The 13,867-nt window shown below is 39.8% G+C and overlaps 2 protein-coding genes across 3 annotated transcripts in view; both read left to right on the top strand.

Annotated features, from left to right (window-relative positions):
* LOC119552851 overlaps window positions 1-13,867 on the top strand; it is a 123,661-nt gene that overhangs the window by 72,833 nt on the left and 36,961 nt on the right. For both annotated transcript variants that reach the window (XM_037862725.1, XM_037862726.1), the window contains exon 4: window positions 2,318-2,390. The gene's annotated coding sequence lies outside the window, so the exon portion shown is untranslated. The remainder of the gene's footprint in view (window positions 1-2,317; window positions 2,391-13,867) is intronic.
* On the top strand, window positions 7,288-7,833 carry LOC119552853. Its single transcript, XM_037862729.1, has one exon. It carries the CDS (start codon window positions 7,288-7,290, stop codon window positions 7,666-7,668), a length of 381 nt encoding a protein of 126 aa, XP_037718657.1. The 3' UTR covers window positions 7,669-7,833.

The following is a 13,867-nucleotide window of genomic DNA, read 5'->3' on the forward strand; positions in this document are numbered from 1 at the left end:
ACCTTGACTGGATCTAAGCGAACCCCAAGTTCAGATTCACGTGCATTTTGGGTACGTTTTTCAGAGCTATTGAGGTTTTAGATTAAAAGATATAGTGCAGTATGCATTACTAAAAATTAAAAACAGTTAAATTCCCTATTCAATTTATTCCCTTAAATTTTTATTTAAATTATAATGTTAGGTATTTTAAAATTGCCCAAATTTTATAAGGATGGTTTTATAAATTGCAAATACCCCCTCTATTTAATTCGCCTTTTATATCCGGCTCCAGTTTCGACTTCACCTGGCGTATCTAATCAATTTGGGCCAATATTTGGCCACCTTGGAGCGAAAGGAAGGCTGAGATTGCCAACGAGATTGGGATCGAGACTGAACCCGAGCTTGAGCTTGTAATTTGTATTTAGTCACCGGCTGCTCCGGCTGCCTCGGCTGCTCCCTTCCAGCTGATTTCACTCGACTTGCAGCCAGATTTCTGGCTCGGATCGGCGCGGCTGCTCCTTAGTCTTTAGTTCCTGGTTTCTGGTTCCTAGTCCCCCGACCTTATCCATTAAATTGAATTTAGTTTGATTGCATTTGATTGTAGCTTATCAGAGAGATTTATGCTTCGTTAACCCGTGTGCAGTGCAATTGAAAGGCAGAGGATGTGGTACAGTGCGGTGCATTTGCATAATGCCCCGATGCCAGGCAAAAGCTCAACAGTTTTTAATTAAGCCGTGTGTGTGTGAGAGAGTGAAAAGCGTTATAAATAGCCTTGAGGCCTTGGGCTCAGCCATTTTCACAACTGATGATGACTGCTCCTCGGCGTTTTCTCGGCTCAGATGCGGCGGCTTAAAGTGTGCACTCATTTAGCCATCTTTGCCATTAGGCAAGGAGCAGCGGCAGCGCTAGAAAACTCTCACTTTGGTCTATTAATGATGATTCGCACGGAACAGTCGTAAGCTCGGGTCTCAAGCCAAGCCCCATTTAACCCTCTAAGAGCTGGGTCGAAAAATGGTTTCTAACTGAGTTTAGTGAGATATAAACTTGAGCTTTTTTTTATTAACACTTTTAAAAGATAAATGATTTTTAAAATATAAAATTTTTGATGCTTAATTTAAAATAATTTGATGATAAATAATATACAGTTCAATAATCCTGTTTTTAAATAATACAATTTTATAGCTGAAAGGTTAGTCTTAAAGTACTTTCTTAAACAAGATATTTTAAATTATAAAATTGGTAAAAGGGCTTTCATACAAGCAAGACCCTTACCATTTTATTATATTTAACAATTTTAAGTTGAAATATTTAAGACACAAAAAAGGGTAGGGTTAATCTACCACCAATCCAAGTCAAGTTGAAATATCATCAAGTTGGATAGAAATGATGCCGCGCTAATTGCGGCGGCCTCCAAGGCAAATGCAATTTTGCCTTCACTTTGCTCGTTGAGGCGTTAAGCTGACAGTTGCCCACCTGCAGCCCCGCCCCCTTTTCACCGCCCCCTCTCCCCTTTCACCTGCAGCTTATCATTTGGGCCTGGCCATGACGCGTGATGCGTTTTGATAATTGCGTGCCGGTGGAAAAGGGCCATTTTCAGTTAAATATACACCTATATGTATATATTACCGGCTTATATATATTCAGCAACATGGCTCGCATCGCTGCACAATTAAAAGCTGTCAAAATTTCACTTTACCAAAAAGCCCCGCACCGCCACCATTACCCGATTTTGCTTTGTTTTCCGCCATTATCATCAACGCCCATTGCCTTTTGATTGTCTTTGCATTTGCACAATTCAGCGCCAATTTTAAAATCATTTTCACACACGACTGCATCCCACCTCGGCCCGGAAATGTTTACGGCCAGAGAAGAAATCAACGCCCACGCACCCGCACAGAGAGCAATGCGATATAATACGATAATAATGAAGTTTTCCAGCCCCAGTTCTCCCATCCCCCACCTTCCCGGTTTCGGATAGGAGGTCTATACCACACCACACCATACCATACCATATATGTATAGTACGGAATTTCCCCATCCGATCCGATAGGCACGAAGCGTGTTTGTTTATCTGCAGAGCAGAGCGGCCAATCCAATGCAAATTCAGTCGCGAATACAAATAGAAATGGAATAAAATAAATTCAGGCCTTGCATGGCTGCTTAATTGCGCGCAACTTTCAGCGGCTAAATTAAACGTAAAGATTGCAATTGTGCAATTGCCATGGCCATTGGCCACTGCCGATGCCAAAAAATTCAAATATCACATATATTTATTACATCGGACTGCAGAGCACTCAGCGCACTAATAAGATAACAATTTATTTATGTTTACTTGCAGATAAAAACCGCCAGAAAAACAATCAACACAAAGCCATTGAACGAATAACAACCGAGATACGGATATTAAACAGGTGAGATAAGTTGCGAATATCTCAATATTCTGCACGTATTTGCACGGCCCGTCGAGTCAAATTTAATCTGTTTTATTGCCCTTGCTCTTTCGAGAGACTCTTCCATTATTTGGCTACTTTGTGTGCCGCACTCAAACAGATTTGGATTTGCAATCAAATATTTATTTATCCCTTCCGTTTGGGGGACAAACGGGATCAATAGTTGCTCAGCGACTAGTTTGACGACCTTCAGCAAGCTAACTTTCTGGGTAACAAGTCGCATTTAAACAGCTTTTAAAATTCTTAATGATTATTTAATTGTTGGAAAAAATTCTTTCTTACAAGTTGAATGTCTCTCGATCTTAAAAAAAAATTTAAAATAAATGCTACAATCTTAAAACAACTTTTTCGTTTAATCATATAGTTTTAAAATTGATTCTGTGCTAATTTTTAATACAATTACATAATTTTAAAAGAACATTTTAATGGATTAACTAATTTATTTGACATTAATTAATGAGAACATTAAATTGTCATAATTTTAAACTGCTATAAATATTTGTTTATATGTAAGCACCATTATTTATGCTTTGTCTATCTGTTTTAATGCACTGTCATTTGGTAGAGGATGCCGATTGCCTTGGCTTTCTTTAATTAAAGTCAGTGCTAGCCAGAGATCAGCATCACTCATTAACCGTGGCCAAAAGAACTCCACTTCTCTTGGCCAAATACACAGCGCGTATTTGAAGTGCGTGGCAACCTCGAAAGTTTGCGATGTGGTCGGCGAAGAAACGCTTTGCCCACACAAATAATTATCGCTTAATAGTCAAACCTTTTCGAGGGGTATGGAGCGCATACCGCAAGGCCAATCAAAGCGTCATTGAAACGGAAACGGAAACTGCAAGTCAAATGGCAGTCGGCCACAGGAAATGAGGCGCACAAGTGGCCAATGGAAGAGTGCGAGGATGGAGACCGCATTCTCGGCTCGGCGACCGCAAATTAACGCGAATATTCCAGCTGCCCACACTTCTGGCATCGGCACTTCTTTGACTGCGATTCTGATTATGAATCTGATGAATTATTAAACGAGTGTCCGATGCAGCAGCATCGCCATCATCTTGTTCTCGAGTGACCAAGGCAACGTTTGTCAACGTCTGCGGTTTCTTGTTTTTGGAAGCTGGGGCTTCCCATTTTTTACTCTTTTTTTCGGCCCTGCCTGAATAAGCGCTCAAATGAACACCGCAATGAATGTGCGCCGCATGACAAATACGTAAAGTTTCTTTTGAAATTAAGCAGCATTTGCTGCCAATTCTTAACTACATCAGCGCAGAGCAAACTTTGTCCTCTCACCCTCTGCCAAGTGGTTTTTCCTCAGGCTTCCGTTGGTTAGTTTTTACTGGGTGATGCTGGCACCAGGAAAAACTGGACATCATTTATGACTTGTTGTATATTTCATAAAGATAATACATGCGATTTTGAAACTCAAAGCTGCCATGTTAATGTAGACTGCAAATTAATTATGAATAACAAAAAAATATATTACAATGATATCAATGATTATATCTACACCTTTCCAAGATAAATTCACTACATATGCTTTCAAGTACTGTTGAGAAAGCAGAAAGATACAAATATACCTTTTCTACATTAGTTACCATAAAATATTCTTTATGATTACTGTTTAAATTCTGCTCTTTCCAATATTAGTTCCCAAAATTCGTTTGAGTGTTGGTTTTTTGTCATGAAAAGCAAAAGAGTGGTTTAGTAAGTTCACAAAAAATATCACCATTTCTTTCAGTGTATCCAAAAGCCAAGAGCTTGCTCATTTCAAACTTTTGACACAGAAACTAATTTTGGCAAGCGGGCTTCAGTCAGCCAACCGAGACGAAGACGACGGAGCAGAAGTTGCAGTTGAAGATGGAGAGGAAAACCGAAAAAGCTGCAAGCGCCTCTGGATTTTCCGACTAACCAAATGCCCCAACCCCTGCGTTTTCCTTTTGGTGGCTTCTCATTCTTTTAGTGATTGCAATATTTCATTGCCTTTGCGGTTCGTGTGTTGCATACTTTTGAGCGATGGCACTGAGGTTTTCCTTAATTAATTGCCACCACCAACCCACTCCGGCGTTCCATTTTTAATCCGCAAAATTCACCAGCTGCATTTTTCGCATGTGCCCTGCATTTCGAATGCCGCATTTGACTTTGAATGGCGCTTTAATTGTCATATGATGTGATTTATACCGAATGCCAGTGCTAGGGAGCCGCAAATTAACGCTTAGCTGGCACTTCACTCGCTGTCAAATCAAACGCGTACCCCCGTCAGTTGATTTATGACATTTTGATTAGGCGATAAGTGTCGAGAGTGCTGCGGTTGTATCTCCCCCGAATGTTGTGACACTGGCTGGAAAGCCCATGAAGTTGAGTAAGGCTTAAAGCACTCTGCTGCTGCTATGGCTGCCCCTGCTTCATATGCAGCATTCAATTCAATTTGCCTTGGGCCCAACTCATCGGGAAATCCCGCCTGTCTGTGGACCAGAGCTCACCTTAATATGTTTCAATTTCATTGTGCACTCAGCAAAGCCTCCGACTTGGCCAAAATCCGAAGCTGAAGCTAAGGCTGCAGCACACTTGTGCATAGGATATGTGCAGCCAGATGGAGAGGAAAATTTGTACAAATAGCCCTGGAAAATAAGCCATTAAACCAGGCCAGAAAGTGGGCACTGAATGTTTGCCCATCATAAATTGGACAAAAATTGCCTGCAAATTGCACGGCAAGAAAAGAGTCAACAATCTTGCTCGAAGTCAAATGGCAAAGAACGAATATTATCATTCTAAATTAATATATTTAATTGTTGATGGATTTTACTTTGATATTGAATTGAAACTAGATTTATATATCTTTTAAAAAAATCTAAATCTATTTTATGTATTTAATTATGTTTTAAGTGTCCAAGCTTTATATGTAAATTGATTTATTATATTTAATCAAAAAATTTATAGACACCTGAAGCCCATTCTTAACTCTGAACTTTAGAGTGCTCGAAGTCAATCTGCACTCTTTGCTTTATGTTTATTTTGTGCCGTGTCAATTACACGGCTAAAATGTTCACACCTTTCGTTAATAATGCAGCTGCGAAATGGAGATGCATCCAGCAGATGAAGATGGAAATACAGCCGTAGATACAGTATCTGGATGGCCAAGAAGTGCGCCAAAGAACTCAAGCTGATTGCATTTCATTTTCAATTTAACTTACTTTTATTTCGAACTGCTGCTTTCGCCGTTCTGTTGGTAATACCGCCGTTCGAGCTGCCGGTCCTTGCAATTACCATCGGAGGGCAGACAACAGTTGGAATTACATTTTCAATATTTCCCAGCAGCAGAGCCAACAGCAAAAACACTACATCAGCTACATTTTTTCAAGCTTTTTCCCCTTTTCCCCAGATTCTTGGGCACTATGGCCATAAATTTTTAACTACAAGCTCTTGAATGCAATTACTTTTCCATCTTTTTTATTTTTTTCTCCAGCCCCTTCTTGTCTAGTCTGCCACCCGTCCTATGTATATATGTTCTATAGTTGAACGCGAAAATTGCTTATTTCAACATTCAACTTTGAAAAGTTTCGTTTCGTCTCGTTACGTTTTAAAACAAAAAGAAAAAATCAAAAGTTTGCCATAATTTTGCCAGAGGGGTATCACTTTGCCCCCTCAATTTTCCACCTCTCTCTGGTTGTCTGAACTGATTACTTTTATTTTTGTTGCCCCGTATTTATTTTAGTAGGTTAAACTTTGTGTTATTTGATCAGGAACTTGACATGACGGTTTATGCCAAGGCAAAAAAAAAAAGTTGCCCTGAAATCTAGGCGACATTTTCCATTCCATTTTCTCCTGAGTGCACTTTGCACTGCTGCCCTCCACTGACAAGGCAGTTATGAAACTTAATCTCGGCGATTTTGAATGACTGGCAAAGTCAGTCTCTCTACACAAATAATGAATAATGTAAAGTGGGGGAATAGTTAAAAAAGTTGGGGGTGTATGAGATATGTCACAGATAGGAAAATATTGGTTTTGATGTAGATACCTTATATATTTTCAATAAGTTCTACACATTAAAAATAGAATTACTATTTTAGAATAAATTTTTTTAAAGCAAAGGCTCATAAACTTTCAAGTGGTTGCTAAATTCCAAATGTTTCCCAAATAGGCGAATAATTTTTCTCAGTACTGGATGTCATTATGCATATCGATCATCGAGGCGTCTGCCATATTTCTCCGAGATCATTAATGAATCCTAAAGGCTTCGCAGCAGCTGTCTCCGCCCGCTAATCCTGCCCGGCAGCTATATCCTTCGCTGCAGTTCACCCTTTTCCGCGACAGGAAAATGCACGTTCATCCGGCAGCCGCTTGCAAATGATTTCAGCTGCTCGGGAAAATACGTTGTGTAATGTCACTTAATCTTTTTATACGCGCCAGTTGATATATGTATTTTTTGTTGTAAATTGCCGGGGCGGCCGCGTGGGCGGATTAGTGAAACGGATTAAGAATGAAAGTGTTTGCAAAATACTAAAACTTTACGACCGGCAGCAGATTAAGAATGAATTGTTTTTTATTATGCCACCCGAAGTGGCATAAGTCAAAAATGCAGGTAGGACGTCAGGTACAATGGGTCCATGGTTGAGGATACCAAAAAAGTCGGGATCGCAAGAGGTCAGGTAAACACGGGCAGTTGACGGTGTATAAAAAGCATTGTGGGTGGTGGAAAAGACATCAAACGATCTGCAAACGTTGAACAAGCAACATCGGATTATATTATTCGGAACTGCAAGGTTTTTGAAAAATCAGCAAACATATTTCAGAGTCTTAAGGAATCTGCAATTTGACTAAGGATTCTTTCAAGAAACAAATTTCCATAAATCGAGCAAAAATGCCCCGCTACCAGAAACTTATCAACGAGTGCGACAGCAAGCCGGCAGCAACTATCGCCCAGCAGCAGCAGCAACATCGCTATCAGCAGCAGCAACACAAGTCGCCGAGCGTGGGCTATCACCTGTATTTGTACCGCCAGCAGCTTGCCCAGAAAAATGTGGAGTACATGAGGTTGTCCAAGGCCAAGTACTTCATCACCGACACACTCCTGGCCAAAACGGTGCGGAATTTGAAAGGCTGCAGTGTCGACGAACTAAAGACCGTTAATCACCAGATCGTCTTTCGGCACAAGCTGCGTCATCAGATCCAGCGACTTCGGAAACTCAAGAGCCTGGGGATCAAAAATGCCAACCCCAAAATGGAGAGCACGGAACTGTAAGAAGAAAGGATGAGCAGGATCAGCAAGAGAAGCGGTTTCTGAAGCTATGATATAAGCATAGTTTCAGGGAAAACCACCATTACCTATTCAATTTGTACATCTCTTTGTAGTTTTGATTTCGCTAAATTATCTAAGAATTACAAAGCATATATTATCATTAGCTTAAGTGGCGGGCACTGCATAACTTTATACATATAATTATTAAGCATTTTATAGTTTACAAAACATATAAATAAATATTTACACATATCAAAACGGTAAAAACTGTTACTGGGATAAAGGACTGATTTATAAAAATTACACGAATCTGAAAGCCGTTGAAAAATCGATCATGAAAATGTGTTAAAAATGTGACTCTCGTTTCAAGGAAATATTTGAATGTAGATTATTAGAGAATCCAATTACAAACTCATAGAGGTATCCCACATCTAAATCGGATTGGAATTACTTAAGTTATGGTATCTTGAAGGGCGATTTTGGGTTCCGATTCTGAAAACCATTGGAAATACGGAAAAATCGAACATGAAAATGGGTTAAAAATGATACCATCGATTCAGGGAATTATTTAAATGCAGATTATTAGAGATTTAAATTACAAACTCAAAGAGGTATCTCACATCTAAATCGGATTCCAATTAATCAAGTTATGGTATCATGAAGTGCGATTTTGTGTTACGATTCTGAAAACCAATGGAAATACGGAAAAATCGGACATGAAAATGGGTTAAAAATGAGACCATCGATTCAAGGAAATATTTAAATGCAGATTATTAGAGATTTCAATTACAAACTCAAAGAGGTATCCCACATCTAAACGGGATTGGAATTACGCAAGTAATGCTATCTTGAAGTGCGATTTTGGGTTCCAATTCTGAAAACCATTGGAAATACGGAAAAATCGAACATGTAAATGGGTTAAAAATGAGACCATCGATTCAAGGAAATATTTAAATGCAGATTATTAGAGATTTCAAATACAAACTCAAAGAGATATCCCACATCTAAATCGGATTAGAATTACTCAAGTAATGGTATCTTGAAGTGCGATTTTGGGTTCCTATTCTGTAAACCATTGAAAATACGGAAAATCGAACATTAAAATGGGTTAAGAATGTGACTCTCGTTTCAAAGAAGTATTTGAATGCATATTATTAGAGAATTCAAATACAAACTCATAGAGGTATCCCACATCCAAATCGGATTGCAATTACTCAAGTAATGGTATCTTGAAGTGCGATTTTGGGTTTTTGGAAATCGGGATTCAATAATTCAAGTCATTGCGTCAAGACTTTAAAATGTCTGCATAACATTTTGTCCTTTTTGGGTCCTTTATTTTGACCTCAGTTGTAAATATTGTTTTTGCAATAACTTGGCTGTCACAATTCCTGTCACCGCCTCCTCAAGTTGAGAGAACGACATGGATGTGGACGGAAGCAACCTCAATGTAACTATCAACTGAGGCCAATTTGTGGCAGCCACTAATTGAGTTCTCTGGGCAGCATCTTGACACGTGTCAAGACAAATCATCTTAGCTTTCCAGCATTTATCTCTTGATGACCGCAAGCCTTTGGGAATTTATGAGACCCTCGGGTGCATTGAACCCGAGTGCCAAAATCGATTCCGAAACGCATTTTTCACCAGATGCGAATGAATGATTGGGGACTTTTTGGGGCCGCTTTTAATTGGAAAATAATATTCACAAAGTGCTTTACACTTAACTGAGCACCAACATCATTATTTTCACTCAAATAATATTAATAAATGCCGCCCGAACAGCGCTATCCCTGGGTAATAAATAAATGGCGCACATAATGCGGCCAGCAAGTCAATTTTATTATTGAAATGAGTTGCGATGTTCAAACAGAAACCTCAGCCAAAGTGAATGTGAGTGTTAACAATTAAAAAACACACACTCACACACGTGGGGGGGGTGTTGTTTTACATATGCTCGCAATTATGCAGTCTGTGGGCGCAGCAATTTGCAAACACTCAAAAGTAGGCTATGAAAAGTGTCGCACGCACATTAAATTTTCCACACAATCAATTTCGTAGCAAAATGAGCACTTTCCCCATATGTTAATTTCCATAAAATGTATTTATTCTCGATTGTTAAATCGCACTAAAATTCCGTCAACCCGAAATTTAAATCAATTCCCCATCTTGCGAGTCATAAATACTTAAAGCGACTGGCAGTCGATTAGTGCGCTTCATTATGAGCATCATTTTCATTATGTTTATTATGAGCTGCCCACGGGTGCGATTCCCGCCCACTTTGCCAACCGCCAAGGAAACGGTCTCGAGTTAATGCAATAAATAAAATTTCAACTGCACCGTCGGGCATGTTTAGCCGCATGAAAAGCGACAGTAAGCCCGAGCCTGCATAAGAAGTTGCCTGTTTATCTTGGCCCGGTGCTGCCTTTTGTTTATCCCGGTGTTCGGCAGAGGTCCTGGTGCCCCAGCAACATAGCAACTGTCCCTGGTCCCGTTTTTTCCACGGCCCCTCATCAGTTACACTGTGAAAAAAACATATAGAGTTCTTGAACTAGTCCATAAAGATCGAAAAACTTTACCTACAGATTCCAATGCATCTTGCTTTGTAAATTAAATAAAGGTAATACCTTCATAAGAGACACATTTAAGTTATCAGTATTTTAAATTAAACAATTTAAGATGATAAGCGATTAGTAAAAGGTATTAGAATGGGGTATTCATTATAAATATGGTATAAATATTAAAGTATAATTAAATGTTATAGGTCCCTCAAAACGATATTAAGCTTAGTTTCTTTATCATAAGTATAATATAGTGTAGTGTTTAGCTAGATATTAGATATATATTTCTCTAATGGTTTATATTTTATAGGCTGTCGTACAGAAATTTCGTAGTGTACCTCCCTGTCACTGGATGGCTGTTTTCTTTCAAAAAGTTGCCTTCTGTGCCGGCCTTGTTGTTGGCTCTGGCTTTTGGATTGGCCCGTTTGGTTAGCGCAGCCGCTTGGCTGCCTGCTTGGCCAACTGCCCTAATGAGTTTACAAAAAGTTTTGCTTTAGCAAAATGCGCAGTAGGAGTGGCGAGGAGTTGGCAGGGACTGCCCAGCATGTTATACAAATTGCAGGGACCCTGGACCCAGGACAAAACTGTCATCAACGTGTCGTCCTTCTGCAGCGGTTGCATGTGGACTGTGGGATGGGGATAGTGAATCCCGTCGAGTTAGGAGGCCACCAGGCCATTTGTTTACCTATCCCATTTGCTCTGGCATGTTGCATTGTTGCCTGTAACTTGGCGACCAAGCGAAAGTTTTCGCATTTATGTTGCCAGTAGTTGCTAAACTTGCTGCAGAATATGCATTTTAATTAGTTTAGCAAAGTTGAGCCGCTCCGGCCAGACAGTCTCCGTTTGCGTCTGGTTAATTGTGCAAATTTAATGGCTGCTGCTGCACTTTAAGGCCAAGTAAGCCCCTCCCTTCGTTAACTTGGCTGGCAAAAGTTTGCCTACACAGCCTACAGCCGACATCCAACAGCCTACAGCCTACAAGCAAATGTACCACAAAAGTTGTTAACATTTCACATTTCACTAAGTAGCAAATTCAATTAGTTTGTTGTCATCTCCCCCACTTTGTAAAAGCATGTGTGTGTTTTAGTAAATTACTTTAATGCCCCCGAAAAGTTTACCATTCTGGCTTTGCAATTTATGCCTTTCGTAATTTACCTAAATGTCTGGCGCATAAATTAATTTGTCTAAGCATAAATCTGCCGACTCTTTGGCGCTGCATTGTGGCCGAAACGAGGCTGCAACTGATGGCAGGGAGATACCTCATTAGGTTTTTCAATAAATTTAATTCAATATAAATGGAGTGCCGGCTCAGACGCTCGGGGTTCCGCTGCCAGTCAGCCGTCTGCCGTCTGCCGCCAGCCACTTCATCTTCGTCGGGGGATCGCATCCGTATCCGTCGGGTTCTTTTGGCAACCGCCTGTGGCAGCTGCAGTGGGGCAACAACAACTGCTTCAGAAGCAGGAAGCAGCATCAAAGTTGCACACGTCGCCTTCGGAGAGGACTTAAGGCAGCTGATGCGGCTCCTGCTACTCCATCTCCTGCGCAGGATGAGCTGCTGCTTCCACTACAACGCTTGCCAGGCGAAAATGCTGCAAGCTATACACTCACAAAAAAATGTTAAGTCAAAAGAGCCATTTTATAAAAATAACAGAACAAATTCGTTAGCATTTATTAAAAAAACAAGTATTTTTTAGTACTTGTTAAAAAGAACAAAAGATTTAGTATTTATGAAAACTATTTAAGAACATATAACGTTTTATAATTATAAATAAGTTTTTTATTATATTAAAAGCTTCAAATACAATGAAAGGCTCTTAAAGTAACACATATTAATCTCCTTCATAGTAAACTACATGTCGATGGTTTTAAAAACGTAATTTTTTTAAGACTTACATCTCATTTTCCTTTTTTTTGACGTAAGATTAATTCATAATATTCACTCTCTTAGATAAATTTTAATTCATGTTTATATAGTAACATTACTTAAAAGTCTTTGAAGATTGCTGATTGGATGATGATCGATGATCGGATATCAATATTATTGTTAGGTGTTTCGATACACTTTCCTTAGTGATTTAATTAACCCATTATACTTAATCAAATATGATTTCTAGCCAGCTTTTTATCAGTGCTTCTGTGCCATTCCCCCTGCGCTTTCTGATCCCTTTCGAGGACCATCATCCCAAAGACTCCCCCTAGTATTTTATGTTTCTTAGCCTGAGCTGAGCTTAGCCGAGCGTTTGCAGCGCGTAAATTTGGCGCTCCAAAGCGGTGATTATGTCGTCGTCTGGTTCTGCTGCACATTTTCCCCCTGACGCCACCCTGCTTTCCCATTTCCATGGACAATTTTTCGAGATGACTGCTAACGGTGGCGCCGGCAACGTCATCACTTGAATAAATTAAGTTGCTGGCAAGCAGCTAAATGAAATTGTTAATTTAGAGCTGCACAACGGAGCGTATGCTTGATGTGCCTGCGTTACCTGAGAAACCGGAGTTGCTGGATGTCCGCTGGCCACTGTCTGCAGTCCGCTAAGCCGCTTATGGCATGATCCCAATCCAACGGGCAGCATATGCTCACATCAATGGAGCCCTTGCTGTACCCACATATTCCCTGAGCTGCACTGAGCTCCTTTATTTCGCATCTGCACCGTAATTGCATTTTAAATGTTCCCGCAGCTGCAAATGGGCAAATGATTACTGGAATTTATATTAAACTTTAACCCTCGGTCACTTAATTAGCCCGGCTTTTGCAGTGACTTCGACTTTGGCTGCAGTTTCGATTGGGCGTTAACTACTTTTTCATATGACCATCAATCTGTGGAATGGCCAAGTTTCGTGGGTGGCTGGGAAACCGATACCTAGCCACCGTAGGGCCAAGACAATAACGAAATCGAAAAGAAAAAGAAAAAGTTCTGCGCACCGAGAGAGAGTCAACTTGGAAATATATTGAAAAATGCAGTAGTTCCTTCTTTTTTCTCGCCCACTCGTTGGCAAACTTTTGTGCAACTTGGCTGCATCTGTCGTAATGGTTCCACCTCCCCTCGATCTCCTGGCCCTTTACCTTTGCCTAAACTGACGTAAATTTATAATGACAAATTGCATTTGGCGCAAATGCGGCGAATAAAAAAGAAACGTGGGCAAAGTCGTGGCCAATTGAGCGTGAAAAATTATGAAGCTGGAAGGAAAACGGATTAGGCCAAAGCCAGCCAGCCAGCGAGAGACAATCAAAGTGCTTAATTACAGCTTAAATCCGCTTAAATGCAAATTCTTCTCTCTGATTGCTGATTATGCCGTGTGAGAAATGAAGGCGCCGGGAAAAGAAGTAGCAGACAAAAGTGAAAGACTTTCACAAAACTACTAAAATGGAAGGGAATCAATAGAATGAAGATGAACTTCAAACGAGATTAAATAATGAAAGTAAATTCAACAATATGCTGTTCCTTTAGTTTTCTTTAAATTAAAAGAAAATGCTAATTTCGTTTCACTTTGAAGGTCCCGTGTGAAGATGGGAACATTTATTGAAACAAAAAGAAATGCGGAACCAATTCTAAACAATTATAAATTAAACTTTTAGATGATTTGTATTCTTTTAAGATTTTTGAAGGGATTAATCAACGTAAAAACGTTTTCCTCAATACCAAATGTCG

The sequence above is a fragment of the Drosophila subpulchrella genome, chromosome 3L (assembly GCF_014743375.2).
Source record: "Drosophila subpulchrella strain 33 F10 #4 breed RU33 chromosome 3L, RU_Dsub_v1.1 Primary Assembly, whole genome shotgun sequence".
Classification (NCBI taxonomy): domain Eukaryota; kingdom Metazoa; phylum Arthropoda; class Insecta; order Diptera; family Drosophilidae; genus Drosophila; species Drosophila subpulchrella.

What these genes read in the sequence shown, in the direction of transcription:
- LOC119552853 (XM_037862729.1), top strand. Translation starts at nt 7,288, where the DNA reads ATGCCCCGCTACCAGAAACTTATCAACGAGTGCGACAGCAAGCCGGCA.